This window comes from Mercenaria mercenaria, chromosome 18 (genome assembly GCF_021730395.1).
Source record: "Mercenaria mercenaria strain notata chromosome 18, MADL_Memer_1, whole genome shotgun sequence".
Lineage (NCBI taxonomy): Eukaryota > Metazoa > Mollusca > Bivalvia > Venerida > Veneridae > Mercenaria > Mercenaria mercenaria.
Genome location: NC_069378.1, coordinates 29,974,042 through 29,991,484, shown reverse-complemented (window position 1 = coordinate 29,991,484; position 17,443 = coordinate 29,974,042). Strand labels below are relative to the sequence as shown.

Below are 17,443 nucleotides of genomic sequence, written 5' to 3'. Positions count from 1 at the left end.
AACTTGCAAGAAATTCAATAAAACTATAAAATTTAGCGATAAAATCATAGCTCTTTTATTTATTCAAACACACTTTCTACTGCACTTTGTCTGGTTGGTATTAATGTAGCTTTTAAAAGTAATTTTAGCCTCATTTCTTGTTCACTGAATTTTACACTGTTTGGTATAACTCTTAATCGACACCTAACTTTATGCACTAACATTAACTTTTGCGGCTAAAATGACTTTTAAAGCAACTCTGTCTATTATCAGGAACAATGTGTTAAACTGGTAAATCTTTAGGAACGATGGGTAGAAAGATTAGCTGATCAAATATTTAGTAGAATTGTTGGCAAACTTTTAGGTTATTAATCCTCGCTTTAAATAATTACTGGGATATAACGTTAGATTATAACATGATAAACTCATTGTTTCAAACGGAGAGAAATCCAAATTGATTTTTCACTAGTACGGAACAACACTTGAACGCAAAAGGATATGAATTGTATGTAAGGACTGGAAATCTGCTTCAAATAGAAAAAAGATGTATAATACTGCTTACAAAAACACGAAATTAATAGACGCCAAACTATTAAAATCTAAAAGAAACATGTATATCACGTAGACATATTTAACTTTTTTCCAATAGCATTGTGACGTCATGAAATATAGCGTGACGTTACGCATGGCGCAGGTCTCAGCGCGGTTGAATAAGATAACATGAGATAAATTTATTTTAACTCTGCAAGATAATAAAACAGTACAAAATAAACGATGAGTTTTTCAATTAGTTAAAAATTAAGAATTAAAATGAACGTGCAATACATATATAAATCTGGTATGATAATAATAGACCTAATAATAATAATAATAATAACGATGATGATGATGATGATGATAGATAAGTTTTTCAATTATTTAAACATTAAGAATAAAAATGAACGTGCAATACATATATACATATATAAATCTGGCATAATAATAATAATAATAATAATAATAATGAATCAACTTTCACGTAATGCCGAATTAACTTTCACTCGGGAACACCAGTTTTCAGTTTATTCGATGAAAGAAATTTTGATCTTATACGGAAACCGACACATGCCCCATTTCTGTATATTTTTACAGCAGTAGTAGGTAACAAACATCCATAGTTTGAGGAGATACGGCTTAAAAGTAAAGTTACACAACCTTGGACTGAAATCATTTTAACTGTTGTTAGATATTTTTTGTTTTATGTTCCCAAGATATTCCCTTGAAGAAATTTAACTTCACATTATTATTCCTCAAGACCAGGTGACATGTTGAACACATCACCTATGCCTGATGGTCAAAGGCCCAAGATCACAATTCAAGATCAAGGGTCAGATATTTGGTTTTTGATCCATAACTTCTGTGCCTAGAAGGGATTTATTACTTAAGGTATTAGGCCCCTAATAGTAATGTTTAAAAAATGGCATTTGCTTGGTATATTCTTACAGTTGACCGTGCTTCGCACTTATATGCAAATTTTTAAAAACATTTACCGTGCCGTTTTTTATAAATTTTGTGTAATTTATGGTATTTCCTAAAGCTCAAGTTGAGACAAATTTCAAAGTGGTGGCCTTTATCTAAAACATTTTCAGAGAATTCATTATTCCATTATTTTTTATGAAAGAAACATCAAACTATTGGTAAAGAAACATAACACTTAAAATTAAAACTGTCAATATCATTTTTTCTAGGGTGCCTCGAGTAAACGGATTTAATCAGACAGAATTCAAACTCCAATATTGAAAAATTATGGTCGAATCCTGCGGATCTGTTTTGAATTTTGCTCACTTCATTCAAAAATAACCTTGGGGCAGAAGTAAAACCTACCTACATTTCTTCCACAATATGTAATCTAAAGAATGAAAGCAAAATAGAGAACTTTTACCGCATGTAACTCAGTATTTTTTAAGATGTCTAACTTTACCCCTTCTGCTTTAGAGGTAAATTCACTTTGAACAGCAAGAAATCGCATATCAAATGATTTTTTTCCCACTTTTGTACAATAAATCAATAACAAGTCTTAAAAGAAGTAAAAACTTACTAGAAAAAAAGGAAAATAAGAAAAAAAAAATTTGGTCCCAGTAGGGCTTGAACCTACGCCCCCTGAAAATTGCTGTCAAAGTAGGGTTATGGTAGGAATTGAATACTCTTCAAAAAGGAGGTACTCTATTATGGGCCTAATACCTTAATGGACTTGATTCAAACTTGAAATAGTTGTTCAACATCATCACCCATATCATATGACACAAGGTCCATAACTCTTGCACCAATATTTCATAACTTATGCCCCCACCCACCCCCACATTTTTACTTAGAATTTAAGGTTACCACTCTCAGTTATTACTAAATGGATTTGATTCAAACTTAAAATATATGTTCCACCTTATCAACCACATCATGTGACACAAGGTGCTTAACCCTGACACACATTTTTCATGAATTATGTCCCCTTTTACTTAGAATTTAAGGTTAATTTTGATGCATTTCCACTATATTTTAGTTGTTACTAAATGGATTTGATTCAAACTTAAAAGAGATGTTCCACCTTATCAACCTATCATGTGACACAAGGCGCATAGCTCTGACACCAATTTTTCATGAATTATGTCCCCTTTTACTTAGGATTTATGGTTAATTTTGATGCATTTTCACTAAATCTCATATATATAACTTCTGTGCCTGGAAGGGTTTTATTATTGAATGGATTTGATTCAATCTTAAATTAGTCGTTGCACATCATCACCCACATTATATGACACAAGGTACATAACTCTTGCACCAATATTTCCTGAATTATGCCCCCTTTTTGGTAAAAAATTTACTTATTACATGTTTTGATACACTTTTTCTGTACCTCTCTTATAATTTGATATTTTTAACTCAGACTCAAGTTATTGTGCAACATTTATCCACCATTGGAGTCATTAAACACTACAGTGACAGTTCTTGACAGATTTAAATGTTTTTGGTACACAGGTGTAACATAATAAAATACAAATTTGATGCATTTTCACTATATCTCAGTTAATACGAAATGCATTTGATTCAAACTAGAAGTAGTTGTTCCACATCATTACTCACATCATATGACACAAGGTGCGTAACTCTTGCACCAATATTTCCTGAATTATGCCCCTTTTTGGTTAGAATTATATCTATATAGTGTTTTCATACACTTTATCTGTACCTCTCTTATAATTTGATATTTTTAACACAGACTCAGGATATTGTGCAATTTTCATCCACCATTTGAGTAAAATCGAACACTTCAGTGACAATTCTTGACAGATGTTTTGTTTTTTTCGATTTAAATTGCACCTTCTTTTGGCCATGTCTTTCTTATGATTGCCATACTTCTGTGACAAGACTGTATTGTGGGGGTATTCGTCACTCCTGTGACAGTTCTAGTTCTGCTTGCTGGTTGTTTCTTAATGACAGTCAAAACTTTATATATATATTCCTTCGATTACATTTTTTCTGACGGAGTTTTACGTTTTTAGTGAAAGCATAGTTAAAAGCAATGATGTTATTGTACATGTATTAAATTTTAATTTAATTTAATTTAAAAACATTTATCAGATTTTCATTATGATTATATTTTACAGTGTCATGTGTGACTACGTGTGCTATTTATTGCAGATTGAGAAATGAATAAAATACCATACAGTTGTGTTGTTTATTTTGTTTAAATAAAATAGGACATAAAGTTGCATTGATTATTGATGTCCCTTTCCTTTAATAGGTTTATTTCCTCCATACCATTTGCAAAATACAGGTGTGTTCAATTGGTCATACTTCCTTGTCATTTGCAAACTACATGTACAGAGAAGAGAATCCTTAACAACTAGCGCTTTGTCATAAATAGTTTCCCTTCTTTCACAGACGCCATTTGTAAAATGCAGGTTACAGTTGTTACCTTGTACTGTCAGATAACCCCGACTCGTCCGCTGTCACTCAGTTACTTTCTCTTCCCGTACTGGCGCCATCTGCAAATACCTCCATTTATACGTACTTGCCCTACCCGCCTTGACGCCATTTGCATAAGGGGAGGTCACTAACCGACCTGTTGTTTTTTTTTCAATAAGATTTCCCTACACGACATGACGCCATTTGCAAAATTAAGGCGAGGTCACTCTAACCGACCTTTTTTAAAAAATTTAATGTTACTTCGCCTACCCGTCATGACGCAATTTGCAAAATTAAGGGGAGGTCACTAACCGACCTGATTTTTTCCATTGAGTTACTTCCCCACCTGTCGACGCCATTTGCAAAATTAAGGGGAGGTCATTGACAGACCTGTTTTTTTCCATTAAGAATTATTCCCCTAACCGCATTGACGCCATTTGCAAAATTAAGGGGAGGTCACTCTATCCGTCCTTGGTTTTATTTTCCATTAAGGCTTACTTCTCCTACCCGCATTGACGCCATTTGCAAAATTAAGGGGAGGTCACTAATCAAACTTTGTTTTATTTTCCAATAAGTGTTACTTCCCCTACACGCCTTGACGCCATTTGCAAAAGGGGAGGTCACTAACCGACCTGTTTTTTTTCAATAAGATTTCCCTACACGACATGACGCCATTTGCAAAATTAAGGGGAGGTCACTCTATTAAGAGTTTATTTTCCATTAAGAGTACCCCTACCCGCCTTGACGCCATTTGCAAAATTAAGGGGAGATCACTCTAACCGACCTTAGTTTATTTTCCATTAAGAGTTACTTCCCCTACCCGCCGTGACGCCATTTGCAAAATTAAGGGGAGGTCACTAACCTACCACTTCTTTTTCCATTAAGAGTTACTACCCCTACACGCCTTCACGCCATTTGCAAAATTAAGGGGAGGTCACTCTATTAAGAGTATTTTCCATTAAGAGTTACTTCCCCTTCACGCCTTGACGTCATTTGCAAAATAAAGGGGAGGTCTAACCGACCTTAGTTTTATTTTCCATTAAGAGTTACTTCCCCTACCCGCCTTGACGCCATTTGCAAAATCAAAGGGATGTCACTCTTACTAACCTTGGTTTTATTTTCCATGAAGAGTTACTTCCCCTACCCGCATTGACGCCATTTGCAAAATCAAAGGGATGTCACTCTTACTAACCTTGGTTTTATTTTCCACGAAGAGTTACTTCCCCTACCCTCCTTGACGCCATTTGCAAAATCAAAGGGATGTCACTCTAACCTTGGTTTTATTTTCCATAAAGATTTACTTCCCCTACCCGCCTTGACGCCATTTGCAAAATTGAGGAGGTCACTCCAACAGACAGTTTTTTTTCCATTAAGAGTTACTTCCCCTACCCGCCTTGACGCCATTTGCAAAATAAAGGGGAGGTCACTCTAACCGACCTTGGTTTTATTTTCCATTAAGAGTTACTTCCCCTACCCGCCTTGACGCCATTTGCAAAATTAAGGGGAGTTCACTCTAACAGATTGTTTTTTTTTCCTTTAAGAGTTACTTCCCCTACCGGCCTTGACGTCATTTGCAAAATTAAGGGGAGGTCACTCTTACAGACCTGTTTTTTTTATTAAGAGTTACTTCCCCTACACGCCTTGACGCCATTTGCAAAATTAAGGGGAGGTCACTCTTACAGACCTGTTTTTTTTTCCTTTAAGAGTTACTTCCCCTTCCCGCTTTGACGCCATTTGCAAAATTAAGGGGAGGTCACTCTAACCTACCTGTTTTTTTTCCATTAAGAGTTACTTCCCCTACCCGCTTTGACGCCATTTGCAAAATTAAGGGGAGGTCACTCTTACAGACCTGTTTTTTTTCCATTAAGAGTTACTTCCCCTTCCCGCTTTGACGCCATTTGCAAAATTAAGGGCAGGTCACTCTAACCTACCTGTTTTTTTCCATTAAGAGTTACTTCCCCTACCCGCTTTGACGCTATTTGCAAAATTAAGGGGAGGTCACTCTTACAGACCTGTTTTTTTTCCATTAAGAGTTACTTCCCCTTCCCGCCTTGACGCCATTTGCAAAATTAAGGGGAGGTCACTCTAACCGACCTGTTTTTTTTCTATTAAGAGTTACTTCCCCTACCCGCCTTGACGCCATTTGCAAAATTAAGGGGAGGTCACTCTAACCTACCTGTTTTTTTCCATTAAGAGTTACTTCCCCTACCCGCCTTGACGCCATTTGCAAAATTAAGGGGAGGTCACTCTAACAGACCTGTTTTTTTTCTATTAAAAGTTACTTCCCCTACCCGCCTTGACGCCATTTGCAAAATTAAGGGGAGGTCACTCTAACCGACCTGTTTTTTTTCCATTAAGAGTTACTTCCCCTACCCACCTTGACGCCATTTGCAAAATTAAGGGGAGGTCACTCTAACTGACTTGGTTTTTTCCATTAAGAGTTACTTCCCCTACCCGCCTTGACGCCATTTGCAAAATTAAGGGGAGGTCACTCTTACAGACCTGTTTTTTTTCCATTAAGAGTTACTTCCCCTACCCGCCTTGACGCCATTTGCAAAATTAAGGGGAGGTCACTCTAACCGACCTGTTTTTTTCCATTAAGAGTTACTTCCCCTACCCGCCTTGACGCCATTTGCAAAATTAAGGGGAGGTCACTCTAACCGACCTGTTTTTTTTCCATTAAGAGTTACTTCCCCTACCCGCCTTGACGCCATTTGCAAAATTAAGGGGAGGTCACTCTAACCTACCTGTTTTTTTTCCATTAAGAGTTACTTCCCCTACCTGCTTTGACGCCATTTGCAAAATTAAGGGGAGGTCACTCTTACAGACCTGTTTTTTTTCCATTAAGAGTTACTTCCCCTTCCCGACTTGACGCCATTTGCAAAATTGAGGGGAGGTCACTCTAACCTACCTGTTGTTTTTTTTCCATTAAGAGTTACTTCCCCTACCCGCCTTGACGCCATTTGCAAAATTAAGGGGAGGTCACTCTAACCGACCTTGTTTTTTTTCCATTAAGAGTTACTTCCCCTACCCGCCTTGACGCCATTTGCAAAATTAAGGGGAGGTCACTCTTACAGACCTTTTTTTTCCATTAAAGAGTTTCTTCCCCTACCCGCCTTGACGGCATTTGCAAAATTAAGGGGAGGTCACTCTAACAGACCTGTTTTTTTCTATTAAAGAGTTACTTCCCCTACCCGCCTTGACGCCATTTGCAAAATTAAGTGGAGGTCACTCTATTAAGAGTTTATTTTCCATTAAGAGTTACTTCCCCTACCCACCTTGACGCCATTTGCAAAATTAAGGGGAGGTTACTCTTACAGACCTGCTTTTTTCCATTAAGGGTTACTTCCCCTACCCGCTTTGACGCCATTTGCAAAATTAAGGGGAGGTCACTCTAACAGACCTGTTTTTTTTCTATTAAGAGTTACTTCCCCTACCCGCCTTGACGCCATTTGCAAAGTTAAGGGGAGGTCACTCTAATCTACCTGTTTTTTTTCCATTAAGTGTTACTTCCCCTACCCGCCTTGACGCCATTTGCAAAATTAAGGGGAGGTCACTCTTACATACCTTTTTTTCCCATTAAGAGTTACTTCCCCTACCCGATTTGACGCCATTTGCAAAATTAAGGGGAGGTCACTCTTACATACCTTTTTTTCCCATTAAGAGTTACTTCCCCTACCCGCCTTGACGCCATTTGCAAAATTAACGGGAGGTCACTCTTACAGGGGTCATAATTCTAACAAAAGGGCCATGATGGCCCTATATCGCTCACCTGACAGCCACTGATTGGAGATTTTTTCCTATGATTGTAAGTCTATGTAAAACTTGGGACTCCTTGGGTGTGATCAATTTTGACCCCAGGGCCATGATGTGAACAATCTTGGTTGTGGACCATTACACAATAATACATGCCAAACATCTTAGCTTAAGCCCTTGTAGTATTGGAGAAGAACATTATTCAAGTTTTTCCTATATAACTATATGTAAATCTAGTGACCCCCTGTGTGTAGTCAATTTTGACCCCAGGGCCATGATTTGACCAAACTTGGTAAAGGGCCATTAAACAATACTACATGCCAAATATCTTAGCTCTAGACCATGTAGTATTGGAGAAAAAGATTATTACAATTCTTCCTATATAAGTCTATGTAAAACTAGGGACCCCCCGGGTGTGGTCAATTTTGAACCCAGGGCCATGATTTGAACAATCTTGGTAGAGGACCATCAGACAATACCACATACCAAATATATTAGCTCTAGGCCTTGCAGTATTGGAAAAGAAGATTACTAAAGTTTTTCCTATACAAGTCTTTATAAAACTAGTGACACCACGGCTGTGGTCATTTTTGACCTCAGGGCCATGATTTGAACAATCTTGGTAGAGGACCATAAGACAATGCCACATACCAAATATCTTAGCTCTAGGCCTTGCAATACTGGAGAAGAAGATTATTGAAGTTTTTCCTATATAAGTCCATATAAAACTAGGGACCCCCGGGTGTGGTCATTTTTGACCCCAGGGCCATGATTTGAACAATCTTGGTAGAGGACCATTAGACAATGCCACATACCAAATATCTTAGCTCTAAGCCTTGCGGTATTGGAGAAGGAGATTATTAAAGTTTTTGCTATGTAAGTCTATATTAAACTAGGGACCCCATGGGTGTGGTCATTTTTGACCCCAGGGCCATGATTTGAACAATCTTGGTAGAGGACCATTAGACAATGCCACATACCAAATATCTTAGCTCTAGGTCTTGCAATATTGGAGAAGAAGATTACTGAAGTTTTTCCTATATAAGTCTATACAAGAGGGCCCTATATCGCTCACCTGTTTAAAGCTGTATCTTCAAATTCAAGGAAAGCTTACAACAGGTCATAAGTAGGGTAAAACCTGTCAAAAATGTGATGTCTTAAGTCTTCATAAGCTTTTCCTATGATTTAACCTGGTGACCTAGTTATTGACCCATAATGACCCAGATTCAAACTTAACCATGGGATCATCAAGATAACATTCTGACCGAGTTTCATGAAGATACAGTCAAAACTTTGACCTCTCGAGTGTTCACACACTTTTCCTATGATTTGACCTTGTGACCTAGTTTTTAATCCCATATGACCCAGATTCGAGCTTTGCCTTGAGACCATCAAGATAAACATTCTGATCAAGTTTCATGAAGATATAGTCAAAAATGTGACCCGAGTGTTCACAAGCTTTTCCTATGATCTGACCTGGTGACCTAGTTTTTGACCCCACATGACCCAGATAGGAAATTAGCCTAGAGATTATCAAGATAAACAATGTAACCAAGTTTAATGAAGAAACAGTCTAAAATGTGACCTCTAGTGTTCACAAGCTTTTCCTATGACTTGATCTGGTGACCTAGTTTTTGAACCCAAATGACCTAGATTCAAACTTAGCCTAGAGATCATCTACATAAACATACTGACAATGTTTCATGGAGATACAGTCAAAAATGTGACCTCTAGAGTGTTCACAAGCTTTTCCTATGACTTGACCTGGTGACCTATTTTTTAATCCCACATGATCCAGATTCGAACTTAACCTAGAGAACATCAAGATAAACAATTCTGACCATGTTTCATGCAGATAAAGTCAACAAGAGGGCCATGACGGCCCTATATCGCTCACCTGTTATCACTGCACTTGAGGACAAGAAGGTCCTCAGAAAAAATATCTAAGTCCAAAGGACAGGAACAACAAAGGGAAGAAATTTAACCAAAAAGATAAAAAACCTTACAAGTTATAGATATGTTAAAATACACCTAAAAATTGGAGGTACCACAGAAAACTGGTCTCGTGTTTTCCCTACGGCAAATAATAAAAAAGTTACTAAAAAAAGCTATTTATAGTAACGTAAAAGGGAAGTAATTAAAAAAAAAATATTGTAAGTGGACATAAAAAAAAATATTGTAAGTGGACAAAAGAAGGATCTGCCAAATAAATCTGCTGACATAAATGAAATTTCAGATCAGTATCTTCATTAGTTATGGAGATATAACAATTTTAATTTGAAATAAAGGGAGGTAATTTGACATAAAATCAGTCCATAGTTATCTACCCTGATTGTCTCAGTCCAACTAATAACAGTAATGAAATTTCAAATAAGTCCTGTAAGTACTTACTGATATAAATCCATTTTGATTCCAATCAGGGGAGATAATCAGATATAAAACAACTCTGGAACCTATGACTGGATCTGATTTGTCATGGAATCCAAGATTTATTGTTGTTGAAGATATTTTGGAAGTTTGTATCAAATAAAACCATAAATGAAGTCTCTATATGGCTGCAAAAGCCAAACAGCCAATTTTGGACCTTTAAGGGGCCATAACTCTGGAACCCATGATGGAATCTGGCCAGTTGAAGAAAGGAAGCAAGATCTTGTGGTGACTGAATGTATAATCTTTAGTACTTCATAATGTTTTGTCCAGACTATGCAATAGCGTGGTGGACAAGTATTCAACAACTGTCGAGACAATGTATAATCTTTAGTACTAGACAATGTTTCGGACAGACTATGCGAAAGTGTGGTGGACAAGTATTCAACAACTGTAGCGACTGAATGTATAATCTTTAGTACCTGAAAATGTTTCTGACAGACTATGCAATAGTGTGGTGGACAAGTATTCAACAACTGTCGAGACTGAATGTATAATCTTTAGTACCTGACAATGTTTCAGACAGACTATGCAATAGTGTGGTGGACAAGTATTCAACAACTGTAGCGACTGAATGTATAATCTTTAGTACCTGACAATGTTTCAGACAGACTATGCAATAGTGTGGTGGACAAGTATTCAACAACTGTCGAGACTGAATGTATAATCTTTAGTACTTGACAATGTTTCGGACTGAATTAGTACTTGACAATGTTTCGGACAGACTATGCAATTATATATTAAAATGGAATTTATTAGAAATGCAAGTTTGAAAAATTATTATTACCTCCCTTTGCCTATCTTGGTTGCGCAACGAAGATAGATTGGAAATGTTTCATTCACAAGCTACACACAGTATAACCATTAATTAATCTTGTTTGTTTTCAGCACTATCTTTTAAAAACGAAACTTAAAGATACATCAGGTATTACTCTGCGTGCTGGAGAAAGGAAAGTCAAGGTCAAAAGAGCTGTTTCAAAGAAAGAAGAACCAGATTTGACAAAAGATATTTTTTTTTTTTGTTTTTTGTTTTTTTGGTTTAACGCCGTTTTTCAACAGTATTTCAGTCATGTAACGGCGGGCAGTTAACCGAACCAGTATTCCTGGATTCTGTACCAGTACAAACATGTTCTCCGCAAGTAACTGCCAACTTCCCCACATGAATCAGAGGTGGAGGACTAATGATTTCAGACACAATGTCGTTTATCAAAAAGTCACGGAGAACATACGCCCCGCCCAAGGATATTTTAAAGAAACATACAGAGCTTGGAGAAGAGATGAGGGAAATGTTTCAAAGAGTTTTACTTGGGCTGACTGAATGTATGATCTTTAGTACTTGACAATGTTTTGGACAGACTATGCAATAGTGTGGTGGACAAGTATTCAACAACTGTCGAGACTGAATGTATAATCTTTAGTACTTGACAATGTTTCGGACTGAATTAGTACTTGACTATGTTTCGGACAGACTATGCCATAGTGTGGTGGACAAGTATTCAACAACTGTCGAGACTGAATGCATAATCTTTAGTACTTCATAATGTTTCGGACAGACTATGCAATAGTGTGGTGGACAAGTATTCAACAACTGTCGAGACAATGTATAATCTTTAGTACTTGACAATGTTTCGGACAGACTATGCAATAGTGTGGTGGACAAGTATTCAACAACTGTCGAGACTGAATGTATAATCTTTAGTACTTCACAATGTTTCGGACTGAATTAGTACTTGACAATGTTTCGGACAGACTATGCCATAGTGTGGTGGACAAGTATTCAACAACTGTCGAGACTGAATGTATAATCTTTAGTACTTCATAATGTTTTGTCCAGACTATGCAATAGTGTGGTGGACAAGTATTCAACAACTGTCGAGACTGAATGTATAATCTTTAGTACTTGACAATGTTTCGGACAGACTATGCAATAGTGTGGTGGACAAGTATTCAACAACTGTCGAGACAATGTATAATCTTTAGTACTAGACAATGTTTCGGACAGACTATGCGAAAGTGTGGTGTACAAGTATTCAACAACTGTAGCGACTGAATGTATAATCTTTAGTACCTGACAATGTTTCAGACAGACTATGCAATAGTGTGGTGGACAAGTATTCAACAACTGTCGAGACTGAATGTATAACCTTTAGTACCTGACAACGTTTCAGACAGGCTATGCAATAGTGTGGTGGACAAGTATTCAACAACTGTAGCGACTAAATGTATAATCTTTAGTACCTGACAATGTTTCAGACAGACTATGCAATAGTGTGGTGGACAAGTATTCAACAACTGTCGAGACTGAATGTATAATCTTTAGTACTTGACAATGTTTCGGACTGAATTAGTACTTGACAATGTTTCGGACAGACTATGCAATTATATATTAAAATGGAATTTATTAGAAATGCAAGTTTGAAAAATTATTATTACCTCCCTTTGCCTATCTTGGTTGCGCAACGAAGATAGATTGGAAATGTTTAATTCACAAGCTACACACAGTATAACCATTAATTAATCTTGTTTGTTTTCAGCACTATCTTTTAAACACGGAACTTAAAGATACATCAGGTATTACTCTGCGTGCTGGAGAGAGAAAAGTCAAGGTCAAAAGAGCTGTTTCAAAGAAAGAAGAACCAGAATTGACAAAAGATATTTGTTTGTTTGTTTGTTGTTTTTGGGTTTAACGCCGTTTTGCAACAGGATTTCAGTCATGTAACGGCGGGCAGTTAACCTAACCAGTATTCCTGGATTCTGTACCAGTACAAACATGTTTTCCACAAGTAACTGCCAACTTCCCCACATGAATCAGAGGTGGAGGACTAATGATTTCAGACACAATGTCGTTTATCAAATAGTCACGGAGAACATACGCCCTGCCTAAGGATCGAACTCGCGACCCCGAGATCCGTAGACCAACGCTCTTACCTACTGAGCTAAGCGGGCTGGCGACAAAAGATATAAACGATATTAAAGATCTCAGATTACTTCTCCAGTTCATAAAAGATGATACTGTTGAGATCACAAATGTGAATAGTACTAGAACTATCACTAAAGATGATGAATGTACCCCCCGCATGCACTGACACAGTACATTGCAATTTGACGCACACAAGATTGCATAATTATGTGGACTGTATGTTTTGTTTTTGTTTGTTTTGGGTTTAACGCCATTTTTAAACAGTATTTCAGTCATGTAACGGCGGGCAGTTAACCTAACCAGTGTTCCTGGATTCTGTACCAGTACAAACCTGTTCTCCGCAAGTAACTGCCAACTTCCCCACATGAATGATCAGAGGTGGAGGACTAATGATTTCAGACACTGTCGTTTAGCAAATAGTCACGGAGAACATAAGCCCTGCCCGAGGATCGAACTCGCGACCCCGCGATCCGTAGACCAACGCTCTTACCTACTGTGCTAAGCGGGCGGGCTGTGGACTGTATGTATATAGACTGTATGTATACAGTATAGTAACAAAAAACAAAGTCCCATAACTATGCAGAATATTTATCTAAAAGAATATAAAATGCACCATGCACAACTAGGGTTGGTACTGATTACTAGTGTGAAGTTTCATTAAATTGTGTGCAAGGGTTTGGTAGATTAGGCACGCACAAGATTGCATATGCAGACTGTATGTACATAGTATGTTAACAAGAAACAAAGTCCCGTAACTCTGCAATTTTTGTCGCTGAAAGAACCTAACGTGCCCCATGCACAACTACTGTTGTTACTGATCACTTGTGTGAAGTTTCATTAAATTGTGTCAAGGGATGAGGAGAGATGGTGCGCACAAGATTGTGTCTATGTATATAGTATAGTAACAAAAAAAACAAAGTCCCATAACTCTGCAAATTTTTTTTTCTAAAAGAACCTAACATGCCCCATGCACAACTACTGTTGGTACTGATCACTTGTGTGAAGTTTTAATTAAATTGTGTCAAGGGGATGAGGAGAGATAGTGCGCACAAGATTGTGTCTATGTATATAGTATAGTAACAAAAAAACAAAGTCCCATAACTCTGCAATTTTTTTTTCTAAAAGAATCTAACATGCCCCATGCACAACTACTGTTGGTACTGATCATTTGTGTGAAGTTTCATTAAATTCTGTCAAGGGGATAAGGAGAGATGGTGCGCACAAGATTGCGTCTACGGACAGACAGACAGAAAACCTGAAACCAGTATACTCTCCCCCCCCCCTTACAACTTTGTTGTCGGGGGTACAAAAAAAAAGTTCTTCAGCTGTCTACTTTCTTTGTGGTAGATAAATTGATTGAGAAGTGTGAAAAGTTCATGAAAGACACGTTAAATGTTTCAAACTGTCGGGGTACTATTTCTTGGCAAATGAACACGCCATAAAAAAAGGTTGAAGCTGTAACCAGTTTGATGTTGGAAAATCAAATGCACGATTTACTGATATACGAAGATGAAATCAAGCAACTAAAAGCAGATCAAGTCCAACATTTGATAGAAAAAGATTTCCTAAGATTCTGCACTGGTAACAGTGTTCATGATTTTGTGTTGAAATGGCTGGACAATGTTGACGTTCTTGATCAAACACATCTTGTTTGTTTGTTTGTTTGTTTTGGGTTTAACGCCATTTTTCAACAGTATTTCAGTCATGTAACGGCGGGCAGTTAACCTAACCGGTGTTCCTGGATTCTGTACCAGTACAAACCTGTTCTCCGCAAGTAACTGCCAACTACCCCACATGAGTCAGAGGTGGAGGACTAATGATTTCAGACACAATGTCGTTTATCAAATAGTCACAGAGAACATACGCCCGCCCAAGGATCGAACTCGCGACCCCGCGATCCGTAGACCAATGCTCTTACCTACTGAGCTAAGCGGGCGGGCTCAAACACTAAAAATAGTGGGCAGAGCCAGACAAAAAATAGGAGGTGCGCAAGTTCATATCATGATAAAGAATTATGCAAGATTTCATCAATTTATATCACATACTTTTTTTAGCTAGGTATGTCACCAGATGAAAATGTGCATTTTTGACTATTTCAGGGGCCATAACGCTAAAAATATGGAGTGGAGCCAGACGAAAAATAAAAGGTGCACAAGTTCATATCATGATAAAGACTCATGCAAGGTTTCATCAATTTATTTTATATTGAATAATTTTTGAGCTAGGTGCGTAACGAACTTTCTGGATGGACAGACGGACGCACAGACTAGACCAAATCTATATGATCCCTCCAGTCAGTGGTGGGGGCACAAAAAACCTATCAATTCACTGCAAAGGGCATACACAATCTAACCTTTGAACTACTGCTGAGAATATGGGCTTTGCATGGTATCAGACAAGGTGACATGGTATCAGATTTTCTACAGTTAAAATTTTAAATGTTCACCTTGTCAAAACACAAAATCCAAGGCACAAGCACTGAACTGTGACCAAAACCTTGAGCAAGTATGCCTACAACAAGGATTCTGTGCATCATCTTGACAAAATTTGAAAGAATAAATGTTCGGAGGGTTAAGGAAGAGAGATCAAGTGATCTCAAAATCACACCTTGGAACTTTGTGCCCGGGGAGGCAAAAAGCCAGTCAGATGAATTATTGTCTTCTGTCTTATTAGATGCAGACAATGACAATGAATTAACTTTTAACAGCTGCTACAAAATATCTTCTATTTACTGTCTCTTCAGGCATCTCCTTTTGGCTTGTATCATATTGTGAACACAGTACTTGAGTTTAGTCCAATCGTATTTTGAAAGAAGCGGTTCTTCCTTTTGAATATTCATTATTTCTAACTTCCCTGGCACCTTGAAGAGGTTGATATTTTTTTCAAACACCCTTTGGACCACTCTTCTCTCTGATTCACTCATGTACTCCCTTTCTGTGAAAATATAATATACAGATTATTGAGAAAGAAGCATCTTGAAATATTCAGAAAACAATCTAAAATACACAAACCTTAGCAAACATATTCCTGGTTTTAACAACTGTTACATTTGTTTATTTTCAGACATAAACATATAGAACATATATTGTTTAATGTAAACAGAGGAGCTGTTTTTCTTTTAGATGTGAGCTGTAACAGTAGTGATACATACATGTATGCCCTCAATTTGAGCTTGAAACTAAAGCGTAAAATTTACTTTTGAAGCTGTTTTTAACCAAAACACTAATTCACATTTTAGTTGTTAGTAAGGTTTGACTCATATAAAAAGCATCAAGTAATAGAAAGAGCATTGAAACCCGAGGGTAAACGATTTGTACGAGGGGGCATAGCCCCCGAGTATAAATCGTTTACCCGAGAGTTTTAATGTTCTTTCTGTTTTGTATCATAGCCATCCATATATGGTAGTTGTAGGCGTTCCACACTGCCATATACAGCAGTTCAGTGAGTACTTAAAATCCTTGCTTTACAAATGTGTAAAGCCCAGGTAAAATAAACCAATGCTAGAGCAGAAAATCAATAAAATACACCTTGCTGTCTACTGTTCCAGACACACTGGCATACTTTCCTATCCAACAGTGCGGTAACTAGCGTGCGGGTATTAAATACCTGCACACTTTTAGTTACCGCACTCTGTACTCAGAGTATACGAATTACCTGCACCAAATTTGTTAAGAAAAAACACTGAGCTATGTTACAATGTAATGAAAAAGAATTGACTTGATGAATTAGCAGACAGTAGGGGCATGCAAAATACTGCAGTGTACTTGTTATTGCAATATCTTACTTGGCAATGGTATATCACAGTATTATTTAAGATACTAGTAGTGACTGAGGGTAATGGGTTCGAGTCCTCCCTTTACGTGAGAAAAGAGGTCTAGTACTGGTACTTCCAGGAAACAATGGTCAGGTAAACTTTCTGTTACAACTAAAATGCTGTTAAAATTTTTAACAATATAACAGTACAGTTGAGTTTATTTTGAGTAGCTAATGACATTTTGCAGTAAAAGTTATTTGGATAATTGTCTAAAAAGAAGACTTTAAGCATTAACATGACAGCATAGTTACACATTTTGAATATAAATTCTTTGCAGAGATTTATGCCTGTTATTCAAGTTACTCTCTCGTTATATCACTATTTTGAACATCATTATCACTTTTTGACTTTAATCCTAAATAACTCCTAAATGTGGACAGACCTTTACATTAATCTGCAAGAACTACTTTTCAGAATCCAAATACTGTAATTTCTCAAAGGCACAATAGCACAAATTAATTAAGTAGACTTCAGCAAACAATTTCTGTTTATAACTTACGTTTCTTTTTCTTTGTCTCAGGCAGTGCTTTATAATCATAATCATCATCACTGTCATCTTCTGATGTATCAGATGCCTCTGTATTTGTAAGAACACCAGGTCAGCA

At 37.2% G+C, this 17,443-nt stretch overlaps 1 protein-coding gene across 1 annotated transcript in view; it reads right to left on the bottom strand.

The window, feature by feature from the left end:
- Nucleotides 1–7,662: 7,662 nt before the first annotated feature.
- The window catches only part of LOC123538701 (uncharacterized), a 38,333-nt gene continuing 28,552 nt past the window's right edge, over nt 7,663–17,443 (bottom strand). The window contains exons 11-12 of the mRNA XM_053529506.1: nt 17,338–17,415; nt 7,663–15,958 (exon numbers count right to left, since the gene is read on the bottom strand). Coding sequence (XP_053385481.1) covers nt 15,753–15,958; nt 17,338–17,415 — 284 coding nt within the window. The 3' untranslated portion in view covers nt 7,663–15,752. The remainder of the gene's footprint in view (nt 15,959–17,337; nt 17,416–17,443) is intronic.